The 23627-nt window shown below is 37.8% G+C and overlaps 1 protein-coding gene across 11 annotated transcripts in view; it reads left to right on the top strand.

Annotated features, from left to right (window-relative positions):
- PRDM2 (PR/SET domain 2) overlaps nt 1-23627 on the top strand; it is a 73232-nt gene that overhangs the window by 11790 nt on the left and 37815 nt on the right. For 8 of the 11 annotated variants that reach the window (XM_075773153.1, XM_075773150.1, XM_075773145.1 and 5 more), the window contains 4 exons: nt 4253-4370; nt 5652-5755; nt 9313-9465; nt 15548-15674. Coding sequence is in view for 8 of the 11 variants with exons in the window: in XM_075773145.1 (XP_075629260.1) it covers nt 4253-4370; nt 5652-5755; nt 9313-9465; nt 15548-15674 (502 nt within the window). In the remaining 3 variants the exon portion in view is untranslated. Of the gene's footprint in view, nt 1-4252; nt 4371-4428; nt 5431-5651; nt 5756-9312; nt 9466-15547; nt 15675-16233; nt 16250-23627 lie in introns of those variants that run through there. The other 3 variants (XM_075773149.1, XM_075773156.1, XM_075773155.1) reach the window with 3 other exon arrangements.

Below are 23627 nucleotides of genomic sequence, written 5' to 3' on the forward strand. Positions count from 1 at the left end.
AATAGCTCTCTGGGATGTGTCTGCACAGCTGTTAGGGCTTACCAAGGCAGCAATAGAATAACCTTGCTATGACTCCGGTTTTATCATTTTTCTCATTGTTGCTGTGAAAGCCGGCAGAAGACATAGTCTTGTAACTTAACTCAGCACGTCGCATTCATAAGTGTAGAGCATAATTGCCATACTCAGCACCCGCACAAAGAGTGGGTGCTTAGTAGAAAAGGTTGAGAAGCTTTATTTGTTTTGCTTTAGAGATAAAAACCTTAAATACCTTTGATAGTATATAGAGATGCATTTTAGAATATATTTCCAGTAAACTTTCAACATAACGTATTTCATAAGTGCTCAATGGTAAATGCTCTGAGTAATACTCAGGATATGAAAACTATCGTATCTCTGCTTTATGGTTATATGTAAAAGCAAGAATCACGTCTAGAAAGTCGGGATTTACTCGGACAACTGTAGTGTTGCCAAAGTCATTGTTATTTCTTAGTTTAATACCTCCTAAAGCTTGTTCAGAGCTTAACTATAACATCCTTCGTATTAGTTATTGCCATTGCTGCCAGTATTTGTTTCTGACCAGAATGAATCAAAGTTTGATGTCAGAGGGCAGGTACTTTTTTTTTTAGGGCTGTTGCTTGTCGTCCAACATATCCCTAGTTCTCACCAAGCACAATTCTCTCATAATGTGGACAGATTTTTATGGGAAACTGTGCATGATTGTAACTTGGAAATTCTGGTCATTTTTATCAGGAATAGTGTTTTGTTGATTATCATTAGGTAATAAAGAGCTAGTTGTTTAATGACAAGTGTGAATAGCGTTTACTGTTGTGTTATACAAATAATAGTATGAATAATGTAGTATAAGCAGCCTATTGAGCCTTGTAGGCTCCATAAAATGGAACTAATCACTAGACATTCATAAATCATTTATTAGCTTTCTATTGCCTTTCAAACTTTAATAGAAAAATACCTTTAAACCTTTTGTATTAATTATAGCCTGCTGGCTAAGGATTCTAAGCTGTTGATTTATTTAGGAATTATGATTAACATTTAGGATATGGAAATAATAATTTTTATTACATTATTTAAAACTCTTTATTCTCTCTAAAAGCTGCTTTTAGCTTACTCTGTTGGAGAGCAGTAAACTTGACACACAAATACTTTAAGGTCAGTCTTTGGAGTGAAATGGCATGTTTGTGGGTTGTAAATAGAGCAGTAGAAAGACAGCAATAAACCCAGTAGTAGCTCTGTGAAGTACATTAAAGTACAAGCTTCATCATGTCAGCTGCTCTATCGTAAGGGTATTATGCACATTACTAGTCTGCAGTATGTGCAGGGTAGCTTGGCTCTGTCTACTGAGCATCGAGTACTGGGTACTACAGGGTATGTTTGTGTTTATGGCAGAGTAGATGGTGTATCCCAAGTGCAAGTTCTAATATACACATTGGAGGAGTAAGTTTACTGCAACATCCTCTATTCAATAGATAAAACAAACAACTTTTCATGTTTGTGACCTCTATGCACTTCTCAGAACTTTGAGTGTGATTTGCTTCTGAAGTTACTGTTCAGTCTTTCTTACAAGTGATATGTTTTGATGTAAGGCAATACCAGAATCTATTTTGTATTGGTTTTTTGGGACTGATTAGATTGAGCATGCCTGGAAGTCATCACTGGAAAAGGGAAAATGAAGAATTGGTAATATATGTGAAATTATCCTCAGTGTGCTGGGTAGCTGATGTTCTGGCTTTGCGCTGTATTTCCAAAGCCATCACTTGTGTATTTCTAAGCAAGTTATTCCTGTTACCGAAGCTTTACATCATTCTTTCCTTTCTACATAGAGGCTTACGCAGTTGTTTTGTTTGGAACCCTTATGTACATGTTTAGGAAATGATTGACAAAATTAAAATGGAAGGCTGCATGAGCAGGTCTGGACCCTCAGACCATAAGTGCTCTGGAGTTGGAATTGCCCTTTGCTTTGAAACATTGAGATGTCCTGCGAACACAAATAGTACAAAACTAGGGTATACTCAGGAAAATTGCAGTATATCTCAGTTTTCACTTAAAAGAACTGAAAGATTCTTTTAAAAAAATATATAGAAAATGGAAAATGCTTAGAATTGTGTGTTGAGTACAAATAAGGTTTTTTTAGAACTTAACAACTTTTAGCATTTAATTTCCTACTTCTCTATTAATAGATGTGCCTTTAATAGTTAAATATTTTCTTTCCCTTGCTATTGGCCACCATTACTTTTTATGGACAGATATTTATGTTAAGCCAAACAGAAAACAAAAGGGATGGTTAATAAAGCATAAATGTTTTTCCAGTCATCCTTTTCATTAAGGCTGTCAATTATGATAAAAATAAGCTACATGCCACACATCTGAACCTGATCCAATCAAGCCTGTATGATTTTACTAACCTTTACTGACATTTACTCGCTCAGGGTCATAATGGAGAAACTGCTTTGCTGGCTCAAGCAGGTTTATTTGATCCACATTTGTTCTACATTTTGGAACAGAATTTGCAGAAGTTTAGTGTCTAGGTGTTAAGAAAAGGTAATGGAATGCCGTTGCTGATGCTTTAGTGTAGAATCAATTTGCATTATACCTCTGTTTTAGGGGTTTTTACTGTTTTATTCTGTGTAGAAAAGCCAGGATTTAAAAAACCCTGTCAATAGGATGGTTGCAAAATAAAATTGAAAAACTCTCCTATTCTTCCTGTGTTCTGGCTGTTTTGCTGCATGCTGTTTTAATCAAAGAAGTGTATTTTAGCACGGCAGTTCTCTTGTCTTTTGTTACTTTAATTGCCAATAACATGTTTCAACAATATAATTTGGACAAATTATGTGTGTCCCCTGCAACACTTCAAACAGCTTCACTCATCTTCTGACTATTCGGTATTCAAAAAGTACACAGCTAACAAAGATTTCTACTGAAAGCATCGTGTGTTGCTCTTAAATATACTAGTCTTTCAGAAGCAGTCAGAAACATTTTCTAGCAGAAGAGATCGTGTTTAAGATCTAGTGTACAGCTGAAACTTAAAATAAAACTTTTTGTGGCTTATTTTCAGAAAAGATTAGGTCTGAATGTTAGATTAGGTCTGTTGTAGCTGTCTGTAATTTAAATGGAAAACTAATCTACCTCCTTTACTTTTTAAATTGAGTTAGACTTTCCAGACAAGTTATGCAAGAGCTAGTATATTTTCCTGCTACATACTTTTTTGAAAAAATTGAGTTGTCAATTTTAAAAACACAATTAAACATATTGTTTACAAATATGTTGTGTAATCAGTAATTCTAATGCTTCAATAGAATGTTTAAGGAACTGGAGATAGTTATAGCGATAACTCATAGATACTAAAAGTCTAGGACTGTTTCTATGAACACTTATGTAAGAATTCTTTGAAGAAAGTTCCAGCAGGTAGATCAACTTTATAATGTATTTTATCAGAAATTTGGAAGAACTTTAATCAGAAACAGCAGAAAGGAATGTTGTCCTGACAGAATGTAGCATGTAACAATGCTATTACTGACCTAATTGCTTGTTAAATGTAGGTTCTCATGGTATAACTGATCAGTAAAAATAATGCAGCTCCATGGATGAGTTGTAGATTACCATATTAATGTGCTGTTTCGAAGACTTAACACTAAGCCTGAACCATTATGAAAATCGTATTCTGAAAAATACAGATATTTTCCAAGGTATAGAACCACAGTACTTTTCCGTTCATTCATCTTCAGGCATAAACCAGTAGTGCTGTCAGGTAAGTCATATTCAGACAGGAAAAATACAATACTTTCAGCTCTATTCTCCAGGTGACTCAAGGGAGAATTTGGAATTTGTTTTTAAGGAGAGGCCAAGGAAAATGAATGAAATGGCCAATGAAAACACTTTCAGTTAGATTTACTCACTGTATACTGCTTGTAATCAAAACACAGCCATTAACTAAAGGAAAAGAATGTTTACGGCAACTTTAGTTATCAGTGTTTTATGTATCTCTCTAATGTGGTCTTAGAACTCTGCTTTAAAGCATAAGCAAGTGTAATGAAACTAATAGTGAAAACTTGAATGTTCTGATAAAAAGGTACTTCTACATTAGCATGTTGATGGAGGGAACCCTAGTTGAAATGGCAATTTGAAAATTGTACTTTAATTTCAAGTCAGGAGGTTTTGTAGCTTGTATGGGCTGTTCATCTGTTGTGCTGTTTTTCTCTGTTAATGATTGTGGCCCTTCTGGCTTTTTGACTTGTAGAACACAACTGAATCTGCTGTGGCTGTGGAGACCTTAGATGATGTACCTGAGCATGTGCTTAGGGGGCTTCCTGAGGATGTGAGGCTCTTCCCATCTGCTGTTGACAAGACACGGCTTGGTGAGTGCTACAACTGTGAAAAGAGAATGAAGATTTTTACACCAGCTCACATAAATTACAGTGGCTGTGAAAGTTTGGTGCCCTCCTGTGCCGGATAGAGATGATATCTGGTGCATTTATCTGAAATAATTTCTGTTGGAAAGAGTGGACAGCTTCTGAGTTTCTCCAGCATCCCAAGATAATTGTTCCTTGAATGTCAGAATTGGGGTCAAAGGAGGACCAAGATGCAAATAGATTAGGTTATGAAAATACTGAGATGTTACTTCACTGGTTTGTTTTCAGTTATAGCACTTTTGCTTTGATGGGTTTTGTGTTTTGCAACTATCTTACTGTTGTCTCTCTTTAGAATGCTGCCTCTCACTGTCCAAGCAATATAAAAAGAGCACATTCAGTACAGACTTGAAAGCTGCTGTATGGAGCAAAGTGTTGTTCATGTAATATGTGAAAATGCTTGGTTCCTTTTTTGACAGAGTTTAACATGGGAGAACTTTGATGGAAGTCAAAATTGCAGACTAGATACTTGATGTTGAAAGCTGGTAGTTGGAGGAATAAGCCTGACAATAGATATGCTACTGTTAGTAACAGGTTATAAACTCCTTGGAGCAACGTTAATCTTTTCTAGTACGAACCTGATCTAGCATGGTCTGAACGAGAATGTTGTGTTTAATTAGCAATTATTTGTCAATCTGTTCTTAGTTTTTGTGCTATAAAATATGAAATGCAGCTGTCCATTTTCAGTTTGGCTAAATCTTGTCAATAGATTTGTGGGCAGGTGCATGTATTTTAACCAATCCTAAATGTTTTTTCCTTCAAAATATACTATTAATTAGTTTCACAACTTTTGTGAGGGCTTCATTTGCTTGGCATTGTTTCAGAAAGCAAATAGGATTTTTGTTTTAATAACAAGTTTACTCAGCAACAAAGCTGAAATCTGGGACTTTATGATATAAAACTTGTAATGGTCTTATGGTATTTTGAGTATCACCTGAAGGACAAGAAAAATTGAGGTTGTTTTTTGTCTTCAGAGCTACGGTAGCCCATGGGCAAAGAATGAAACCAGGTAAATGCTTAAACCTTTCATGATTGAAGTGAGTTTTGGGGAGAGGATTGTTTTAATTCTTTTTAGTAAACTTTGATTTCCTTATTGGGATCTTAATGTTGTAGAATGCTCCCCAATCTGAGACAGACACATGTAATAATCTTAAGAAATATGAATTGTGAGTAGAAGATTTGCTTGAGATAAGTTAGATTAGTTTTAACTACTGATGTGTCTCTCTTCAGGTGTCTGGGCAACAAAATCAATTCTAAAAGGCAAGAAGTTTGGACCATTTGTGGGTGACAAGAAAAAAAGATCTCAAGTTAAGAGCAATGTATACATGTGGGAGGTAAGAAACAGCTTGTAAATGGAAAAAAAAAGTCAATATTTTGTTATTTAGCCTTTAATTTTTCTGGAGATCTTAGAAATATGCGTGATGTGAAATAATTGCCATCTATTTATGTCTACCATTACAGTTATTTATAGATACTTGGATTGAGCAACCATTCTGAATTACAAAGCTTTAAACTATTGGCATTGTTTGAAATTGCTGTATTAATTTTCTTATATATTGTCTCTGGATCACACCTCCCCTTGAGACTCTATTGCTGATAAAGCTTTGCTTTGCTTTGTTGGCTTGAACTGAGTGATATCCCTTCTGCAACTGTGTACTGTCAGCTGCTTATGAAATTAGGAAGATATGGAACCTCTTAAAGAAGCCATAGCACTCCTCCTCACCTACCTCTTTGAAAACCAGCTTTGTTATGGGAATTGGTTTTGCTTTTGGAGTTTTTATAAACGTTCTCAATTGTTGCAGTATTTCTTGTACTGCTTGTGTTTGGGCTTACCTTAAAGCACATGCTGTCTGGACAGCTGAATAGCTCTGTAAGCTCCACTGGTAGTCATAAGACCTTGGATATTATATAGATTTCAAAATGTAGGTGTCTTAATCTGGAGTTGAACCCTATCTACAGTGTCTTTAAGGCAGTTCATAACTACTTCCAAAGACTTCTTCAGCCTTGCTGAAGACACATACAGCAAATGGCTTTAGCAAAGTAAATTATCAAGGAAGGGAGGGATGGAGGAATGGTGGCATAGCATGTTCTGGAACAGGATTTGCTAGTTTATGCATATTAAGGCTAAAGATAGTGATAGTAGTCATCTTTCTGGCCCCTGGCCTGCAAAAATTGAACTGCATAAAGCACTGGATACACATACAAAACCGAATCTTAACCCCTGTCAGAGGAATTGGTAGAGAACAATTTCCCATAGATGCAAATTCACATTCAGGAAAGTAATGTTCAAGTATAATGTTTGTTGCATTGAGCTAATATTATCACAAACTCCACTGCATAAGGTATCTCCAATTTTGATCTGGTACAAGAACACTTAGTGAGATTGAATCAGTCAAGTAAATTATTGACCTTGCAATTGTTTTTCTTAGTGCTGGATTTTGAATGTTCTCAGTGGATATGTCTTAATATTTTTTAAACTTGTGTTGAGAAATGATAGTCACAAACAAGCTGTTATAAAGTTTCTTATTGCCCATTATTGTAATGCAGGCAATAATGGGAACCCTTGTTAGATTTCAAAGTAATTGTGTGTTGCTTTAATACTGATTTTGGAATTAGAAAAAAGCAGCTAAAATGAGACCGCAACAGTTGGCTCCATATGCTGATATCTGAAACCACTCCAGAATCTTAACTGTTAGAAAATATGGTTTGTAAAAGGATGATGATGTGTGGGAGTAGTTAGGTATATGGACCTTCAGCTAGGAGAACGACCTTTTCCACAACAATCTCATTTGTTTCTTGAGTGAAGTTAATCTGAAGAAAAAGTAAGGCTCTAAAAGCTGGCATCTCTGGTCGATTTTAATAATTTTGAACTGTCATCCTGGAGGATCACTCTGAAAAAGATTGAGTTTTGTGCGTCAGTGTGTGCTTGCCATGTCTGAGGAGAGAAATGGAGACTTGAACATATTTTCATTTTCTGTCAGAGAAAAGCCACAGGCAGGAAAATGACGGCAAGTGACTGAAAACCGAGGGAAATGCCGTCTGCCTATTCAGAATGACTGGCACAACTGTGCTGAATGATCTTTCTTGTGGTTTACAGGAATCACTTCAAGTCGCAGTGCTATATAGAGGAGTTGGAGCTATTTCCTTTCTCGCAGTGCACATGGCCTTTAAACAATCTTCTGTAAATTGAGAGCTTTAACTGAAAAATAATAAAGTATTTTGTTTTGTGCAAAAAACGTAATGAAGTAATATAAAAATGTAATAAAGTAATATTTAAATAAAGTAATAAAATACTATGTTTTGCTATGTATTCTATATCTGCTAACTCTTCCACAGCATTATTCGGCTCTTTTCTTCCAATTTAACCAAAAGGATTGCTTTTACAGTCTTGGTCTGTGAAGCTGTTTATGCTTTTATATTGCAAGGGATGGGTGTGCTGATGAACATTCTTTCAAAAGTCGGCTGATGAAATCCGTGCTGGAATAGTTTAAGGAAGGGAGATGTTTTCTCTTTGCTTAGAGAGAAACTAAGATGATATATTGGTATATTTATTGGAACTTTACCTTTATTGATAAAATTATGTTTTATTAAACCAACAGTGTATCAACACAAAAGAAATTAGATTTGTTAAATAGTTCTTGTTTTAAGCTGTTGAAGTATACTTGAAATTGAAAACATAAAACAGTTTGAAAAGACTTAGAGTTACTTGTAAAGTATCAGAAACAATAAAAAGCTACAACGTTGCGTAACAGAATGGGAAATTTACGGTGAAATTCGAATTTTAGTTTATTCGTTATGTGCAGTGATGCTAAGTGAATGTTGGAGGAGGTGATGAGCTAGGGAGGCTGAGTTTTGCAAAGAGCTCTTCCAGGCAGAGGCTGATATTTATAGACTTGACCAAAAGGAAAACCCCAAATAATTAGATAGAATTAAATTGCACATATTTTTCCTCTTTTGTTTTTCTAAAAATCTGTGAGCTGCGCAGTACTTCTGGGACATTGTGTATCTGTTAGTATGCCTGTGTTCTGAGACAAAGTAATGTCTCGGAATAGTTCCAGTTGCTGAACAGTGGTGTGTTCTTCGATTTGGAAAAAAAAGTATAGCATCCACTGATAGCTCTTCTTACAGGCATCTAACTTGGATTATAATAAAAAAAGTGGGAGATACGTAACACGTCTTCAAAGAGGAGCAGAGTTGCCTGTCATCAGAAAATACTGAAGATGTCAGTAACCTTGCTTTATTGCAAGCTGTCTTGAAATGTAAAACAGGAGTAGGCGTTAAACATTTTTTTCTCCAAGAACAGAAACCAAAGAATATATACAGCATCTTGGAACATGCAGAAATTTATTGACATGGTCAACTTTTTAAGATGATCACAAGATTTCTGAAAGGTTAAGATTTTCTTTAATACCCTGAAAAAGGATTAAATATAAATTATGCTTTCCCTTATTGCTCCAAGTAAAGCAAATGCTTCTAACATCTATATAGTTACTTTTCCCAATTCATCAGAGAGTAAAAAAACCTCTATTGCCTTTATATCTTAAAATCAGTCATTTTACTAAATGCAAAATCCAGAGAATCATTTCAGGCTTGCCAAACTGAAAAGAAAGCATAAAATGTTTTAAGCATTTCCACTTTTGAGCCCAAAACCTTCAGAGAAGGGCTTGCAGGCCAAAAGTTGGGGTTCCCCCCCCCCCCAGTTGTACCAGTTCCACTACAAAGATTGCAGGTGACCAGCAACGCCCCCCCCAGTACAACCCCTTCCTTTGCTCATATCCTGTGTGTTATCTCTGTCCTTACGTGATAACCGCTCCTTTGTGTAGTCTTTTCGTGCACGGACACTTCAGTCTTAGCAGTTGTCCATTTGCTTATTGCCATTTTTGTCTCATAGGTGTATTACCCAAACTTGGGATGGATGTGTGTGGATGCAACTGATCCAAAGAAAGGGAACTGGCTGCGGTATATAAACTGGGCACGGTCAGGAAAGGAGCAAAACCTGTTTCCTCTGGAGATCAACAGGACCATATACTACAAAAGTTTAAAGGTATCAATGTCTGAAGAATCAGTTAACTGCTCTGTTACCTTTTATTATTAATAACTTTCTTTCCCCTTCATTCAAATCCTATTTTTTTACTATTTGTGTTAAACAGATTTTGAAACATTTTACAAAATACAATTAAAATATTGGAAATGCTACATTTCATTGGTCTAAATTCTTCTGTGCCAAGACAGTTGACACTAAGATCTACTGTTAAAATATAGGATGTGTATGAACATTAAGTCTGTCTTATTGGTTAATGATTTGCTGTAGTACCAAATTTGATACAGACTAGAATGAAGAACTATAGCCGATTACATGAAAGAAATGTTTTTCTATCTGACACACTTTCTACTGAGAATTTTTTTCAGAAATCAGTTATTTTTGTGGTCTTTGCATCAGATGACAAAGATTGGTTGTCAAGACACTTTTATAGGTAGCTTCATGAAACAATTTTTCCTGGTTTTACACCATTCCCATTTTATGCAGGGAGTGGGGGGCAGGAAAAATGGTGTAATTCCTGGGCATTGTATCTCCCAAACCAAGATAAAAAAATATTTAACTATAAGTAATGGTAGAATATGTTAGTGTTAGAATATTGTGGCTGTATATTTGAATATCTGATCAAGGACCTACTAGCAGTGAGTATATATAGCTCAACTTTGTTTTTATTCAGAATGCTTTTGTGGTTTTCGGGTCTACGCAGCCTTGCTCTTACACAATTGCTGTTCCTTGCATTTCCTTGTAAGGCCAACAACATCTATAAGTAACTGATCTTCACTTCATGAAAGAATGAGTTGATACGATGCAGTTTTGAAGTTTACAGGGCAGTATAGCAATATGTAAAACTTATATTTTAGGTCACTCAAACTAGATTGAAAAGAAAAAATCAAACAAATTCTAAACATTTTCTGAACTTTTGATTAGCTTTGAGGTAGCATTCAGGTAGAGGTTGACTATTGGTAGCCAGACTAGTGACTTTTCTTCAGTATTTATTCACTGAGGGCAAGCTCCCAGTGTGAATCTGTAGCCAGCTTAGTTTTTGTCTAGACACTTGACATTCTAAATTTCTCTCTCATTGAATCTTTTCTGCAAAGGTTTTAGTCCTGATAAAGACAGGCATTCACGTATTTCAAATTTGTTTTCTGATGGATAATATTGCACTTTGGAAAATAACTGTAGTGCTAAAAGAGGCTGAACACTGCTGACAGAACAGCAAATACCTTGCCTCAACATCTGAAATATCCTTTTGTTCCTTCAACTGTCTTCTCTTGTGACCTGATGAATTTTATCTTAGTAGGTCTCGCCAACAAGATCATGCTACCGGGCAGCTCTTTCTGAAGACTGTTAGAGCAGCCTATAAGGATCAGTTCTATTGGTTTTAAAATCTGTCTGGGATTTGTTGCAGTGCAGGATTTTGAGTTTGGGATGTGAGGCTCTTCAAAGAGCCATCTTCAGCAGGGCTTATTTGCCCCTGCAGCAACCACTGAGATACGTGCTGTGGGGTTATTAGCTTCAGTTCAATGTTAGCAATACCAGTCCTAGGCAAGTTTCTGGAAATTCATGTTGGTGTCTGTGTTTTATTCTAGTGTGAGGGTGTGTCACATCAGAAATGCCGTTACCTGCAGGCTTGTTCTGCACAAAGCCTTGCTGCTCTGTCTCTTAGGGCCAGGATAGAAGCAGCAGCTCTGAGTACTTTTGGGCTTGGGTGTCGCACAAAGCCGGGTGCTGGGACCTGAGCTGGTATAGAACCACCGAGTTGTTTCTGCCCTGTAGACTTAGTTCCAGGAACGCAGTGCAGACGTGCTCCAACTGGTTCTGCATGAGCCAAGTTGGGATGGCTTGTATTAGTAATCCCAGATGAGTAAATCCTGCTGCTCAGAAGTAAGGAAACTGTTTCCAGGACCAACTTAGTCTATGCAGCATTGCAACAGGGGTTCGGTGGTTCGCTCCTGCTGTTCCTTGATTGTCACTACATCTGTGACACAGGTAATTTAAGAGGTGGCTCTAGAAATGTGTGAGTTGCTTCACTATGCAAAACTAGGTTATAATGTAAACTTTAACTTTTCTTCATATTGGGGGGAAAACCCCTCACAAATCTGTAATAATGAATGTTTGTTAAAAGCACATACTGATATTCCAGTTATTTTTTTGGAACCATCTATTTCAATATATTTTATTCTCTTCTCCCACCTTTTAGAGAAGTGATATGTAAGGAAAATTCTGATGTGGCTAATCTGTAATGATTTTTGAAGTGAAAGCTTGACATGACATTGGACAGTTTTCACTACCATTGAATATTCAGCAGTCAGTCAGCATACTGATATATCATGGCGAGATTTAGAAAGTCACATTTTGTGGGGTTTTTAATTGCACAAGTGGACTATTCTTGTAGCTTAATAGAAATATTTTAAATCCAATATTCTGTTTAATTTCTTGTCCATTCCAAGAATATGAAAACCAAAGGATTAAGCATTAAGAAAGCTTGTTTCGTTTATTGTTCTGTAAACTTATTTTTCATTATTTAAAGCTGTAATTTTATAGTAACCAGGCGTTTTAAATAAAGTTAGTGTGAAGAAATTGGAAGTTAAGCTGCAAGTGATTGACAGTGTGAGTAGAGGTTTAAAGTACAGAAGGGCATTTTGAATGTGTGGTCTCAAGGGCAAGTTACTACATTAAAGCATTTAAATATCGTCTGTTGTATCAGTTTTTACTGTTCTATACCTTAGAAACTGCAGGGTAAATTCATACCTTGGAAAAAAACTGTGTTGTTTTCTGCTTGCTTTACAAAATACGGTTCGTTAGATGTGTGCATTTTATATAAGGGTTTGGTTTTGTCTCACCTTCTGTATCAGAGGTGATTGTTGTTCTTTTAAGGTCCGTATCAGTCTTAGATTCACATCACACCTTACTGACAACTGAGACAAAAGAAAGCATGTAATAAATAACATCTTAAACGTCCTTCTCTTTCTGCATATATTGTGTTATGGTATATACACTGCCATTTCAGAACTGTTGTAAAATTACCAGCCCAGGTATGTACACATGGTTCCTTCCTAGTCTTTATCATAATTAATAAATTTAGGGGAATTTCATTTGGTGATAAATAAACAGCACAGTCTTTATTTATCCCCAAAAGAGAATTAGAGTGGCTTGTATGTCATTTTGTTCTGCTTTGCCTCGAAGCATTTAAAATGTTGTCATAGCTATTTATTTTTTTTCCCAAGGTTTTCTTCAGCTTTTTGTGGGTTTCTAATTTGTAAGTTAAACAGGGTGATTTCCAAAGCTTCATTGCTAAGATAAGCAAAGTCCAAATTTGCTTGGTGTAAAAGAACCTCAAAACTGCACAGAGCTTTAACTTCCCTGTTCTCTGCTGTCAATGAATAGTATAATAGGATAGAAATTTTAAGTGAGCACAAGCAAATATTTTTCTCTTCCATTTTCTCTTCATCTTTGCTGAAGGACTGAGGATAGTTATAGGCTGCTTTGCATATGCTTTCCCAGGGATGCATATATGAGAGTTGTGATATTTCGATGAAACAGCTTAAACTCATTATGGGGTTTCAGATGTTCTTCCTGCCTCTCCTAATGAAATGAGCTAGTTGAATAGTGTTGTTTTGCATATAGTACAGGACTTAAATTCTTGAAGAAGTAAGATTGCAATGAAAACTCAGTTTCAAAAAGTTTTCTAAATAAGCTTGGCCGTGAAACCGTCCTTGATTAAGGTGAAATTAATTTTTTTATGGAAGAATGTTTTGTCAAACAGGTTTGTAACACCTCAGGAACCTCGCTGTTACATTGGAGTGCAATGTAACATCGAGTTATACAGCGTGAAAAATGCACACAAGTACTAATGCCACAAACTGTCCACTGTCGTTACATTTGGGGAGATAAGGCCACATCCAGGCGCAAAAGCACAATATTGCAGTAAATTGTAGTGTCTGTGGTGAAAAATATATGCTCTAAGGTCAGAGAGACAAATGCCTATCTCAGTGCGAGACAGGTTGCAGTGCTTGTACGTGTGCAATGAATTGGATTTCAGGCAATCTGTGCTAGAACTTCTAGGATATAACTTGTTAGGATGTTAATCTTGAAACTAACAAATTTTGAAATTACTTGAAACCTTTTGAACAGAAAATAGATTAAGGAATGCTGAATGTTGCAGTTAAAACATAAAACACCAAAAAGCATATGGGAGTTATTAACCTAACGAGCCTTTCCAAAATTCATACCTTTTTTTAACCAAGCTATCCCAGCCTGACGCTACTACACAGACAATCTGTAGGTAATTGTTTGGAGGAGGTTGATTTTTAGTGTTGTTACTAGAAGGTGGTGTCAGTAAGAGATGGCTGTGTGTTCTCGGGTTGGAGTAGCGGTAGAAGTGGCGCTTGGTCAGTGTAGTCCTTTTCTTGTTCATATCGCCAGTGAGGGAGCCGGTTTGATTGTCTGGTGTTGAAGCTGCTGCTGCATCTCACTTTAGAAGTACATGGTTAGAGGGCTTAATTTAGATTCTAGAGTAGTTACACCAAAACTAAATTCATCAAGTTGAATGTTAGTTGCAGCCATGCAGCTAACAAGTTACGTGCTCGTTATCATCCTGTGTTTGCATTGCTACCTACAGTTTTTGCCAGCTCTTTTCTCTGAGTTTGTATATTGTTCAGATGCTAAGTTGATTGCTTCAGACAATTTCTTCATTCCTTGCTGCTAAACGGCTGCAAAATTGGGACCATGCAAATAGTTTTACCACTATTTATCCTATCAGGCCTCCAGAACTGTTAAGGAAGCCAAACCGTAGGCTTTGCTTATATTAAACACTTAACGTAGTTGTTGGGATCTTGCATCTCTTGTTGTTCCAGTGTCTGGGGGTATAAAGATGACTATCACCTTTATCAAGTGCTGTGAGAGCTTCTTAAAAAAAAAAAAAGTGCTTTAGAAGAAAGAAGTATTACTATTGTTCTTGATACAAAAGTTCCCTTTGGCTTCAGACTTGAAATAATAGTGGAAGGATACCCTGTGCTCTAACGTAATGGCTCTAAAAATAGTCTCTTGTTTCCACAAGCCCAATGTTCATTAAGCCCTGGAAAAAGGGGGATTCGTAGTTAAGGTAAAGGGTGACGTTTAAGTTGATTTTTCTTGGTTTTGGGTAGAACGCTTCGTAACCTGGAGAGATAATTCTGAAGATTTAAAAAATGGGTACAGGTACCCGTGTAGTCTGCAGACTTGGGGACTTACTGGGCTGAGTATGATCAGGAGCGTGTGAAATAACCAGAGCAGTGGTATCGATCGGTTTGGTGCCGGGAATATGAGTAGTAATTGCAGCCATGCCTACTTGACTAATTTGGTCTTTCCTGTGCTTTTTTTGATTGGATTAAAAAAAAAAATTGGAATGGGAGACAAAGCTTTCATTATTGTGATTTAGTGGATCTCCCAAACTTGTCATAATTATCTGTGTTCCTCTGTACTCCCTTTACTCTCAGCGATAGCTTTTCCCTGTGTCTTTAGATTTTTGTTCCAAATTCCAACTTCAGTGGATGCCTGAGCAGTTTTACTCACTGTTTCATGCCTTGTGTAAGGTAGGTGTGCTGGCTCCCCGGGAAGAGTTACGCTGTAGATAGCAATAGCAATAAACACCGGGGAGCTCGCTGCTGTGGGGATGTAATCGATGTCACGATTACAAATCGTGACAAATCAGAACGTTGGGGTGTGTAGAGTGGAAACTTCAAGTCTGTTTAATAATCGTGTGTTATTGCGCAATCCATCGATAATCCCGGCGGACGAGGCCGCTTTCTCGGGGGGCAAGGCCCCCCCGTTACGGTGGGGAAGAGGTTTGGGGGGGGGGGTGCTCCTGGGGTGCTGCCCGTCCCCGGGAACCGGCCGCGGTTCGGGGGGTGGTGGGGGGGGGGGTGCGGGCGTTGCGCGCCCTCCGGCCGGCAGGGGGCGCGGGCGGCGGCACCCTTCGCGCGCGGGGCGCCGCGGGCTGAGCGGGGCACCGCCGTCGGCGCCGCCGCGGCCTCTCCCCCGCCCCGCGGTCCGCCGCCAACAAGCCGCCGTCTGATTGGCGCCGCGCCTCTCTCTTCTCTCCCGGCAGCCAATCGCGCCCGGCGAGGAGCTGTTGGTGTGGTACAATGGGGAGGACGACCCGGAGATAGCCGCCGCTATTGAGGAAGAGCGAGCCAGCGCCCGGAGCCGGCGGCACTCCCCGAAAGCCAAGAAAGGTAGGGCCCTCCCCGCCCGCCGCGCCGCGGCCCCCGGCCCTCCCTCCGTGCCGCGCCGCGCCCGCAACCCCGCGGCGGCCGGCCATGGCGGCGGGGGGAGAGGGGGCGACCCGCAAACTTTTGCCGGGTGGGCGGGCGGCGGCCGCCGTGACCTTCCCCCGCCACCTCCTCCCGAGCCGGAGGGAGGGAGGGAGGGAGGGAGGGAGGGACGGCCGGGGGGGCCGCCAGGCGGAACATGGAAGTTGCGGTGGTTCCCGGCCCGCCTGGAAAAGTTGGCCGGGGCGGCGGGAGAGGCGCTGGTCTGTTTTCCACAGCCGGGGAGGGAAAATGTCTCCGTCCGGAGCGGGGCAGCGCCGCGGCGGCTGGGGGGGCTCCGCCGGGCTCGCCCTGGCTCCGGGAGCGGCCTTGTACGGGGCTGAGGCGGCCTCCTCAACCTGAAAACTTTGTGTGTGGGTGGGGTTGGTGCTAACATTCTTTGCAGGCGGTGTTAACAAGTGAAGTGTCGCTGAGGATTATGATTTTTTTTTTTTTTTTTTTTTTTTTTACTTTAGTCGAGCGCTGGTTCAAATGAAAACGTAAGGCTTCGTTATTTTCTGTGGGGTTTAATTTCTTGTTATTTCTAGGGTTCTGGTGATCTTGTTACCACATTCTGCAGGCAGCATGAGTGATTACTTTTGGCTGACTTTGGCCAGGAGGAGGGATGGGAGAAGAATGTCGGGGGGTTCGCGCTGTCTGTAAACATGTATGGCAAACCGGGCATCCCTGAGTTTTTCCATGGTTAGTGCAGTAGCAATGTTTTTTAGAGTACGTGTGTCTCCACGCGTGGCCTTATATAACTGACATTTTGACTACCGTTTTAGGCCAAAATCGCAACAGAAGCTATCACTTGCAGGGAGTAAATATAAAAAGGAAGTATTTACAGTTGTAGCACAAGGCTATTGATTCCTCTTTGTTATGTATCTTTTTGAATTCTCTGAAGGTGACAAACGAACCAGAGAAGGAAAGGAGATAATTTTAAATGGCATCATTGTAATTTTTTTTATTTTAAACTTAAAATTTAGGGCCTGATCTTACTTGTAGTGCAGTTGACTGCGGAACTTGCGTTAGGAACAAGCTAAAATATTTAGGAGAATAGTTTTTATATATGTTTTTTTATTTTAGAGATCGAGGAGGGGACTGGGAGAAAGGAGTGGTGCAACACAATTGATTATTCTTTTGAACAGTAATTTGTAGGTTAAGCTAAAACAAACTGATTTTTATTTTGTTGCCTGTAATGAAGAACATATTTAGCGCATATATAAGTAACGCCTGGTAAATTAGAGGCTGTATTATGCTTTTTCCTAAATGTGCATTATCTTAGCAAATAGAATTTGTGTGCTTGTGATTTACCTGAAAGGCTAGAAAAACAACTTGAAAGAATTTGATTATAAATCAGAAAAGCCAGACAGAATAATTTCTAAGGCAGTTTTTCACGGCGTAGAAGTTTATTATTTGCATTTGTAAAGTTATAGATAAAAATATCAGTAAACTAATTTGGTGGTTACTGGGCTTTAGTTTTGTGCTATTTTGTACGTTTAAAGTTTTAACTGTTAGGGGTTTTACAGATTTCAGGCTGTCATAATTAGAAACAATAGATATTTCCCCCCAATAAGCTCCTTACCAAGGCTCACAAATATTTAAAAAACCACAAACCCTCCCCCAAAAAAACCCAGAAAACCAACCCCAAACACAATATAGATGAAGCATTTGGAATAACCAAGAATAATTTATCTATGCAATTATATTCTCGTATCATGAAGCAGAAAATCCAAATTTTTAGTATTTAGTTGCTTTGAATTCTTATGATTAGCGTTTCAGTGTCTATGTTGTAAAAGATAATTCATAGTCTGTGCTTTATTCTTCTCTAATACATGCATCTTCTGAAATTGTATAGTTCTATTTTTAGTAGGTTCCATTGGAATTATTTTTACTCCTCTACATTTACTCTCAGTTATTTTGGTATTTGTAGTAACATCTGCTAATACTTGCAATTCACAGCAAATTTCTTATAAGAAACATAATATTTCCTCTGCTGATTTGATAGCAGTAGCTGCAGTTAGGATTCCTAAATAGTTTCTACTGGTATCCCTTCTTCTGCAGATTCAGCTGTATCTCTTGGATATGGAAATTTCTTAGTCCTGGGGTTTAAGTTTTATGGGAAAATAAAATTGTGATGAACAGGGTTAAAAAGTTGGGTTTGGGTTTTTTTTTTTTTAATAATTCTAACTATGTTATAAAAGGAGGGTGGGAGGAGAAAGATGTTGTGACTTGACTTTTACGTCTGTGAAAAATTTGGAGTTAGTACAAGGTAATCTTTTAGATTAAATACCAATTTAAGAAACTTGCTAGAGAGTAGCACCTCTGGTGGGTTGTGAAATTTGAATTCATTAGCTACCTCAACTGATCAATTATATTTTTTATAAAGTTTATTTTGGCCTGTGTTGCAGGTTGTTGTCTTACACATCGAAGAGAAAATAGAACTAAGTAAGAACTGCCAAGTTTAAACAACTGTGAATGAGTGCGTCCTTTAGAAACACATTTTCCAGAAAACAAAACTGACAGTTTAATACCTTAGAAATTACTAGACGTTATTTGAGAAGTGTATTATAATTTAGTTGTTCAAAACATGCAGTTATTAAATAGCTCATAATTATTCTATATTCAGTAAAACAAATAACCTTTTGAATTTTTAATGCATCTTAGGCCTTGTCCTTGGACAGTTAAGATACCTAGCATTTGACAAATAGTGTTGCTTCTGCAATTTATTTAATGGACTCTGATTATATCAGAAAAGGAGACCATTTCACAGGTATTAAAAATGTGATGTGTTTTGCCCAACCAATCAAGGTTTTCATTATTGTAAAACTTTTCATATTGCAGTAGGAATACTCTTTATTTCTGAACAAATCCTCACACACCATCAAGTCAGACTGTCTTACCATAAGAGGTAGGCCTTAGGAAATTTGTAAAGTTGAGATGGCATTTAAGAGTCAGCAGCTGACCAAGTTTAGGGTGGACACAAAGTACAGATTGAACTGTTTTCCTTGACCTTGGTCTGACCTCTGTTTGCAAGTGATTACTGACACAGGATTCATAATCTCCTTTAGAGCATATTTAGGATGGCACCTGGCATTCTCCTCTGTGTCCCAGTCTTCTCCAGCAGGTTTGCAGAAGGTGGGATCTTGGTTATCCCTCAGTTGTGTTTCTCTTTACTTGCACAACTTCTTCAGCAGTTTGATGTCTTGCATAGTTCTGTTCTTGTAGTCTGTATTCAAAATACTTTACATCTCCTGGGGGTTAATGTTCAGTAGATACTGGCTTGGTCATAGGTTTTCATAGCTGGAATAAATCCTTTACGTCTGTCTTCTACCACACACAACAGCTTAGTAGTCTTTGAGGAAAAGAGGCTGTTCTTACTAAGGTATTTTTATGCATTGAAACATTGCATGTTGTTGCTAAGGTGATGAGTGCATTTGAGATTTAGAAAGAAGTTTAGTAGGATAAAAGTGTATTGTGAGGAGGGAATACACCACCACCCCCCCCCAAAAAAAAAACCAAAACCAAATCAACCACCCAACCACAAACAAAAAAACAACTTTGAACTTAGGTAGCATCAAAGATTTTTATCAGAGCCAACCCCAATTATCTTTGACACTTACTACGTGGTTAAGAGCCAGCAGCTACTGGTGCATGGTCAACAACTAGCAAAAAAATTATCTGATATGTTTTTTGTTGCTTTTGCATTTTCTGAAATTTCATTTATTTGTTAAGCATTGATCATCTGCATCTCCGAAGTTGGAGTTAATATGCTTCTGTCCTGCCTGCCAAGCTTGTAGAAAAATTTGTTCAAATCAAATGCATTAGCACAATATTTTTCATTAATTCCCTTTCTAAGGAAAAAAAAAAAAAAGCGGCTTGGTTTTCACTTTACAATCAAATTCATGTGTCCATTAGAAGGAATACTGTGGACATTTTTTTTTCTCTCATCAGAGCATTTCTTCCTTTATATATGACAGTAGTAAGCAGTAATATTGAAGATGAATGTTTCCTTCAAGAAGAACTCTTTTGGAGTCTCTGGCTTCAGACTTGGTCTTCCTTTCAAAAGCAGCTTTTCACTAACTAAATAAAAGTATTAAAAAAAAAAAAAAAAGGATGGTCATACATAAAAATATCCAAGGGTTTTATTAGGCTATAATCTGCTTTAAGGTGCTAAGTAGGCTCCAAAGTATAATCAAACAATGTTTAAATAATCTAGGCAGTTTCTGTCATAGATTATGTGACAGATTGAAAGTCTGTTTGCAGAGGAAGAAAGATAGTGATGTTGCACAGGATAAAAGTTTCCTCTGCTACCTGCTTGTGAATAATACCTTTTAAAAAACCTCTTCTTTTCGGGAGAGGGGAGAAGGGGACGATGTTTTAGTTCTCCTGTGCTTATTTATACCTCTGTGGTAGTGGTTCTGTGCTCTGCTGTTCAGCTGTATTTGTGTCTTAGCTGTGTTCCACTTAGCACTTTATCTAGGCAACAAACCCCAGTGGCATAATTCGTACTATTGTCTGGAATGAATACTGCGTGTGCCTCTTTCATATCTTCTCTCTGTACAAAGTCAGGCTGTCGGGGGCGGGGGGGAAAGTCTGTAATTTCATTTTACCAAAAGCACATTCTGCATAAGGCAACTTGAGTGGGAGTCAGGAAACCGAATGACCTCTGAAAAAACCCAGTTGTGTCATCTTTTAAAATTGAGACTTCTGTTGTAGTGCAGGCAAAACACCTGAATCGGGCTCACCTGTATCTTGGACAGCCCCTGGTGATTATTTATTATAGTACAGTTTTAAAGTCTCAAACCATTGCTAATAAATCTTTTAAAACTTTACTACCTTAAATGGCTCTACTGCTATGATATTGTTGCTATTTCCCGTAGTTCTTATCAGATTTTCAGGGAGAACATGAACTATAGGGTAACTCTTAGTAAATAATACTGTCCCAGAGATAGTGTGAGATTAAGGTGAGTGAATTATGAATCAATTATCATCTGTTATAAATAATTATTATGCCTTGTTTTATATCAGTCTGAATGCAAAGTGCAACTTCAGGCTTCTGCTTCACAGATTCTAAATAAATGCTGTCATAATAAAAGTTATACTGAATTTTCTTTTGTCTGTAAGCGTGACTGTTGCTGAAACACTGTCAAATTGCTGCTGCAGAAAAGAGAAATGTAAAGATGAAACAAGCAGGTTAAGTTCTGTGATAGTAGAAATCCTTGTGGGGTTTTTTGTTAATACTTTCATAGGCATTCTCACTTAGTTTGAAATAATTAGCTGTACTTGAAAGTCACATAAATATGCATCCTGCTTACAAAAGGTAGGCTTTGGATTGCCATCTGGATGTCATCACAAATGGAAATCATGGCCAAATGATGCCCTGATTGTCTGTTTTTTAAGCTATGTGAATTTATTATTTAGACTTGTACGTGGAATAAGTTTAAACTTTTATTTCCAGACAGAAAAGAGCTTGTGAGGAAAAATGACTGTGTATTACTTGGAATGTAGCTTGTAGAAGGATGTTAAAGTTCTGTAAGTTGTACGTTTGTAGCAAGGATATAATGAAATTATATTCTCATCTAAGCTCTATTTTCCACGGTTTTAATGAAAAACACAGCTAGGAGCTCAAGGCTTCAAAACTTCCTAGCCAATGACTGGGAAAAGGCAAGGGAGGAAGGAAAAGGTCTACGGGATCATCTGGAACAAAACCTTAAAATGCAATTTACTTTGATTTCCCAAAATCACACTCATGTATGAGAAGAATTATATAACTCCAGATAAAAAGCTGCCGTTGTGCATTTGGGATGTCAAGGGAACTGTATCTCTTGTGGCAGCTTCTATCTGGTGAATATCTAATACGTTTCAGGTCTTCTAACCAGAGGAAATTTTCTTTTATCTCTCATAAGTGAGGTCCTTTGAACGGGAGTCTCGTGTTACTTTAAATTCCCATCTTCATTTCTTCAGCAACGCCCCCAGTTCCTATGATAGCTGCTGCTCTGAGCTTTCCCGAACAGCAGAGTGAAATTGGTATGATTCATTCCAGCCTTGTTTCTGCCTACGGGTTTAAGGATAGGAGAAGATAAGCCTTCGTTTCAGAGGTAAAAAAATAAATTATCTGTATTTTGAAAAATAAATTTCAGCACTAAATTACACTTAAACTCCAAATTTCTAAGTATAAACTTCTGGAAATACGTGGCTTTAGCGCATTCAGATATTTCCTAAGTTATTAAAAACCATCAGTTTGTTTGCTTTAGTCAGATTGTATCACATTTATGTGAACATTGGGAAATGTGTTTACTTACGTGCTGTAATTATAAGGTTAGGGAAGGCAGTAAGATTTGTTTCTTCTTCAGAAGGCTCAGATGTGCTATTGTGTATACACTCCCTTTAAAAGTTTCCACATGTGCAGCTGGTAATGGAAATCCACAGGTGCTGTCAGCGTGCTCTTGCCAGCGTGGGGCTGCTGCTGTGTTCGGGGTATCGTGGTACGTATTTGTGCTGGCAGTGGGAGCAGATATCCTGATGTTCATAGTAGGGGGGCCGCTAGCTTTCTCTACGCAGGCATCTGGCTGGCGATGCCACTAAGAAAGCAGAACTTCTTATAAGGAGAAGGATTTGGCAAAGGGCCTGAAGGTGGTCAGGAATGCAGTGTAAGGACTCTGTGCCGATTATCAGATCTTTGTTAAAACAAGTGCTACGAGCACCTCGCGTGCTCTCTCTGTTACTTTATCTCTGTGTGTTTTTGTCCTTAACTTAAAATAACAGTATGGCCTTCATGATTGTAACAGGTTGGCACGTTTTTAGCTACTAACTTAGTTCTGGTTAGAGTAGATGTATGTATTTGTCTAACATAATAAAAATATTTTTATTTGGTTAGTCAGATTCTAAAGTGTTCCATATTTTTGTTATACTTCTGCTCTTTCAAACCACACTTCCTTATACTATCTTTTCCAAGTTAAAAAAAGTAAAATACATCTAGACCACAGTTGCAGCATTTCCTAGCAGATTTGGTAATGCTGTCTTCAGTTACATAACCTACAGTGGGAAGTGAAGTAAGGCACCAGACAGTTTTGCAGTTTTAATTGATTTTGTTTTTCTATTCATCAGATTTAGTTTTGAAACAATGAGTGACCTGGAAGAAAAAAAGCTTGGTATTCCACTGCTAATTTTTTTTAAATTAAGCTTTGTTTTGAAATTTTCTCCTTCTTTCTTAAGAAAATATTTTTAATTTTCCTGAAAATAAATTAAAAATTACTGAGTTTCTACTGAAATAATACTTTCCTTGCAGAAATATTTTGTTGTGTTAGGATTTTCCAAAACTTACTTAGAATATTCTCTTCTGAATCTCAGAACAGTTTAAATGCTTCCACTTCAAAAAATGCGGGGAAAATTTGGTGATTGCTGTTTTAGGGAAGAGCTTTGAGAGAAATAGATTTGGACGTTATGTTCAAAAATAAGAAGGGGATGAATTTCTGCAGAATAGGAGAAGAGACACTGTTTTCCAGAGTGAAACAAGTGCTTTTCTTTTTTATTCCCTTAAGTGACTTAGGATTGTCCTGTTGCTTATAGTATGTAAGAGAGCAAACTGAATGAGTTCTTGACTGTCTTACCTATATTAAAGTGTTTGGGTTTGCTGTCTTACTTAAATCTGGATGACTGTTATTCCCATGAATAATCTTTTCTTAAATTCCTTTGCATTGTCTCACATTAAGTTAAGGGTTTACCAGACACTGTTGCTCTTTCTATGGTTTCCTTACCCTCCTGTGCAATCTCTTACTTAATTTTTTGTTTTATATTTGGAGACTCTGGCTTTTATGGTGGCTAGAAGGTAAAGTCAATGATTGACTTTCAATGTATTCTTATTTTATTTGCCTC

Source organism: Balearica regulorum, chromosome 21 (assembly GCF_011004875.1).
Source record: "Balearica regulorum gibbericeps isolate bBalReg1 chromosome 21, bBalReg1.pri, whole genome shotgun sequence".
NCBI lineage: Eukaryota > Metazoa > Chordata > Aves > Gruiformes > Gruidae > Balearica > Balearica regulorum.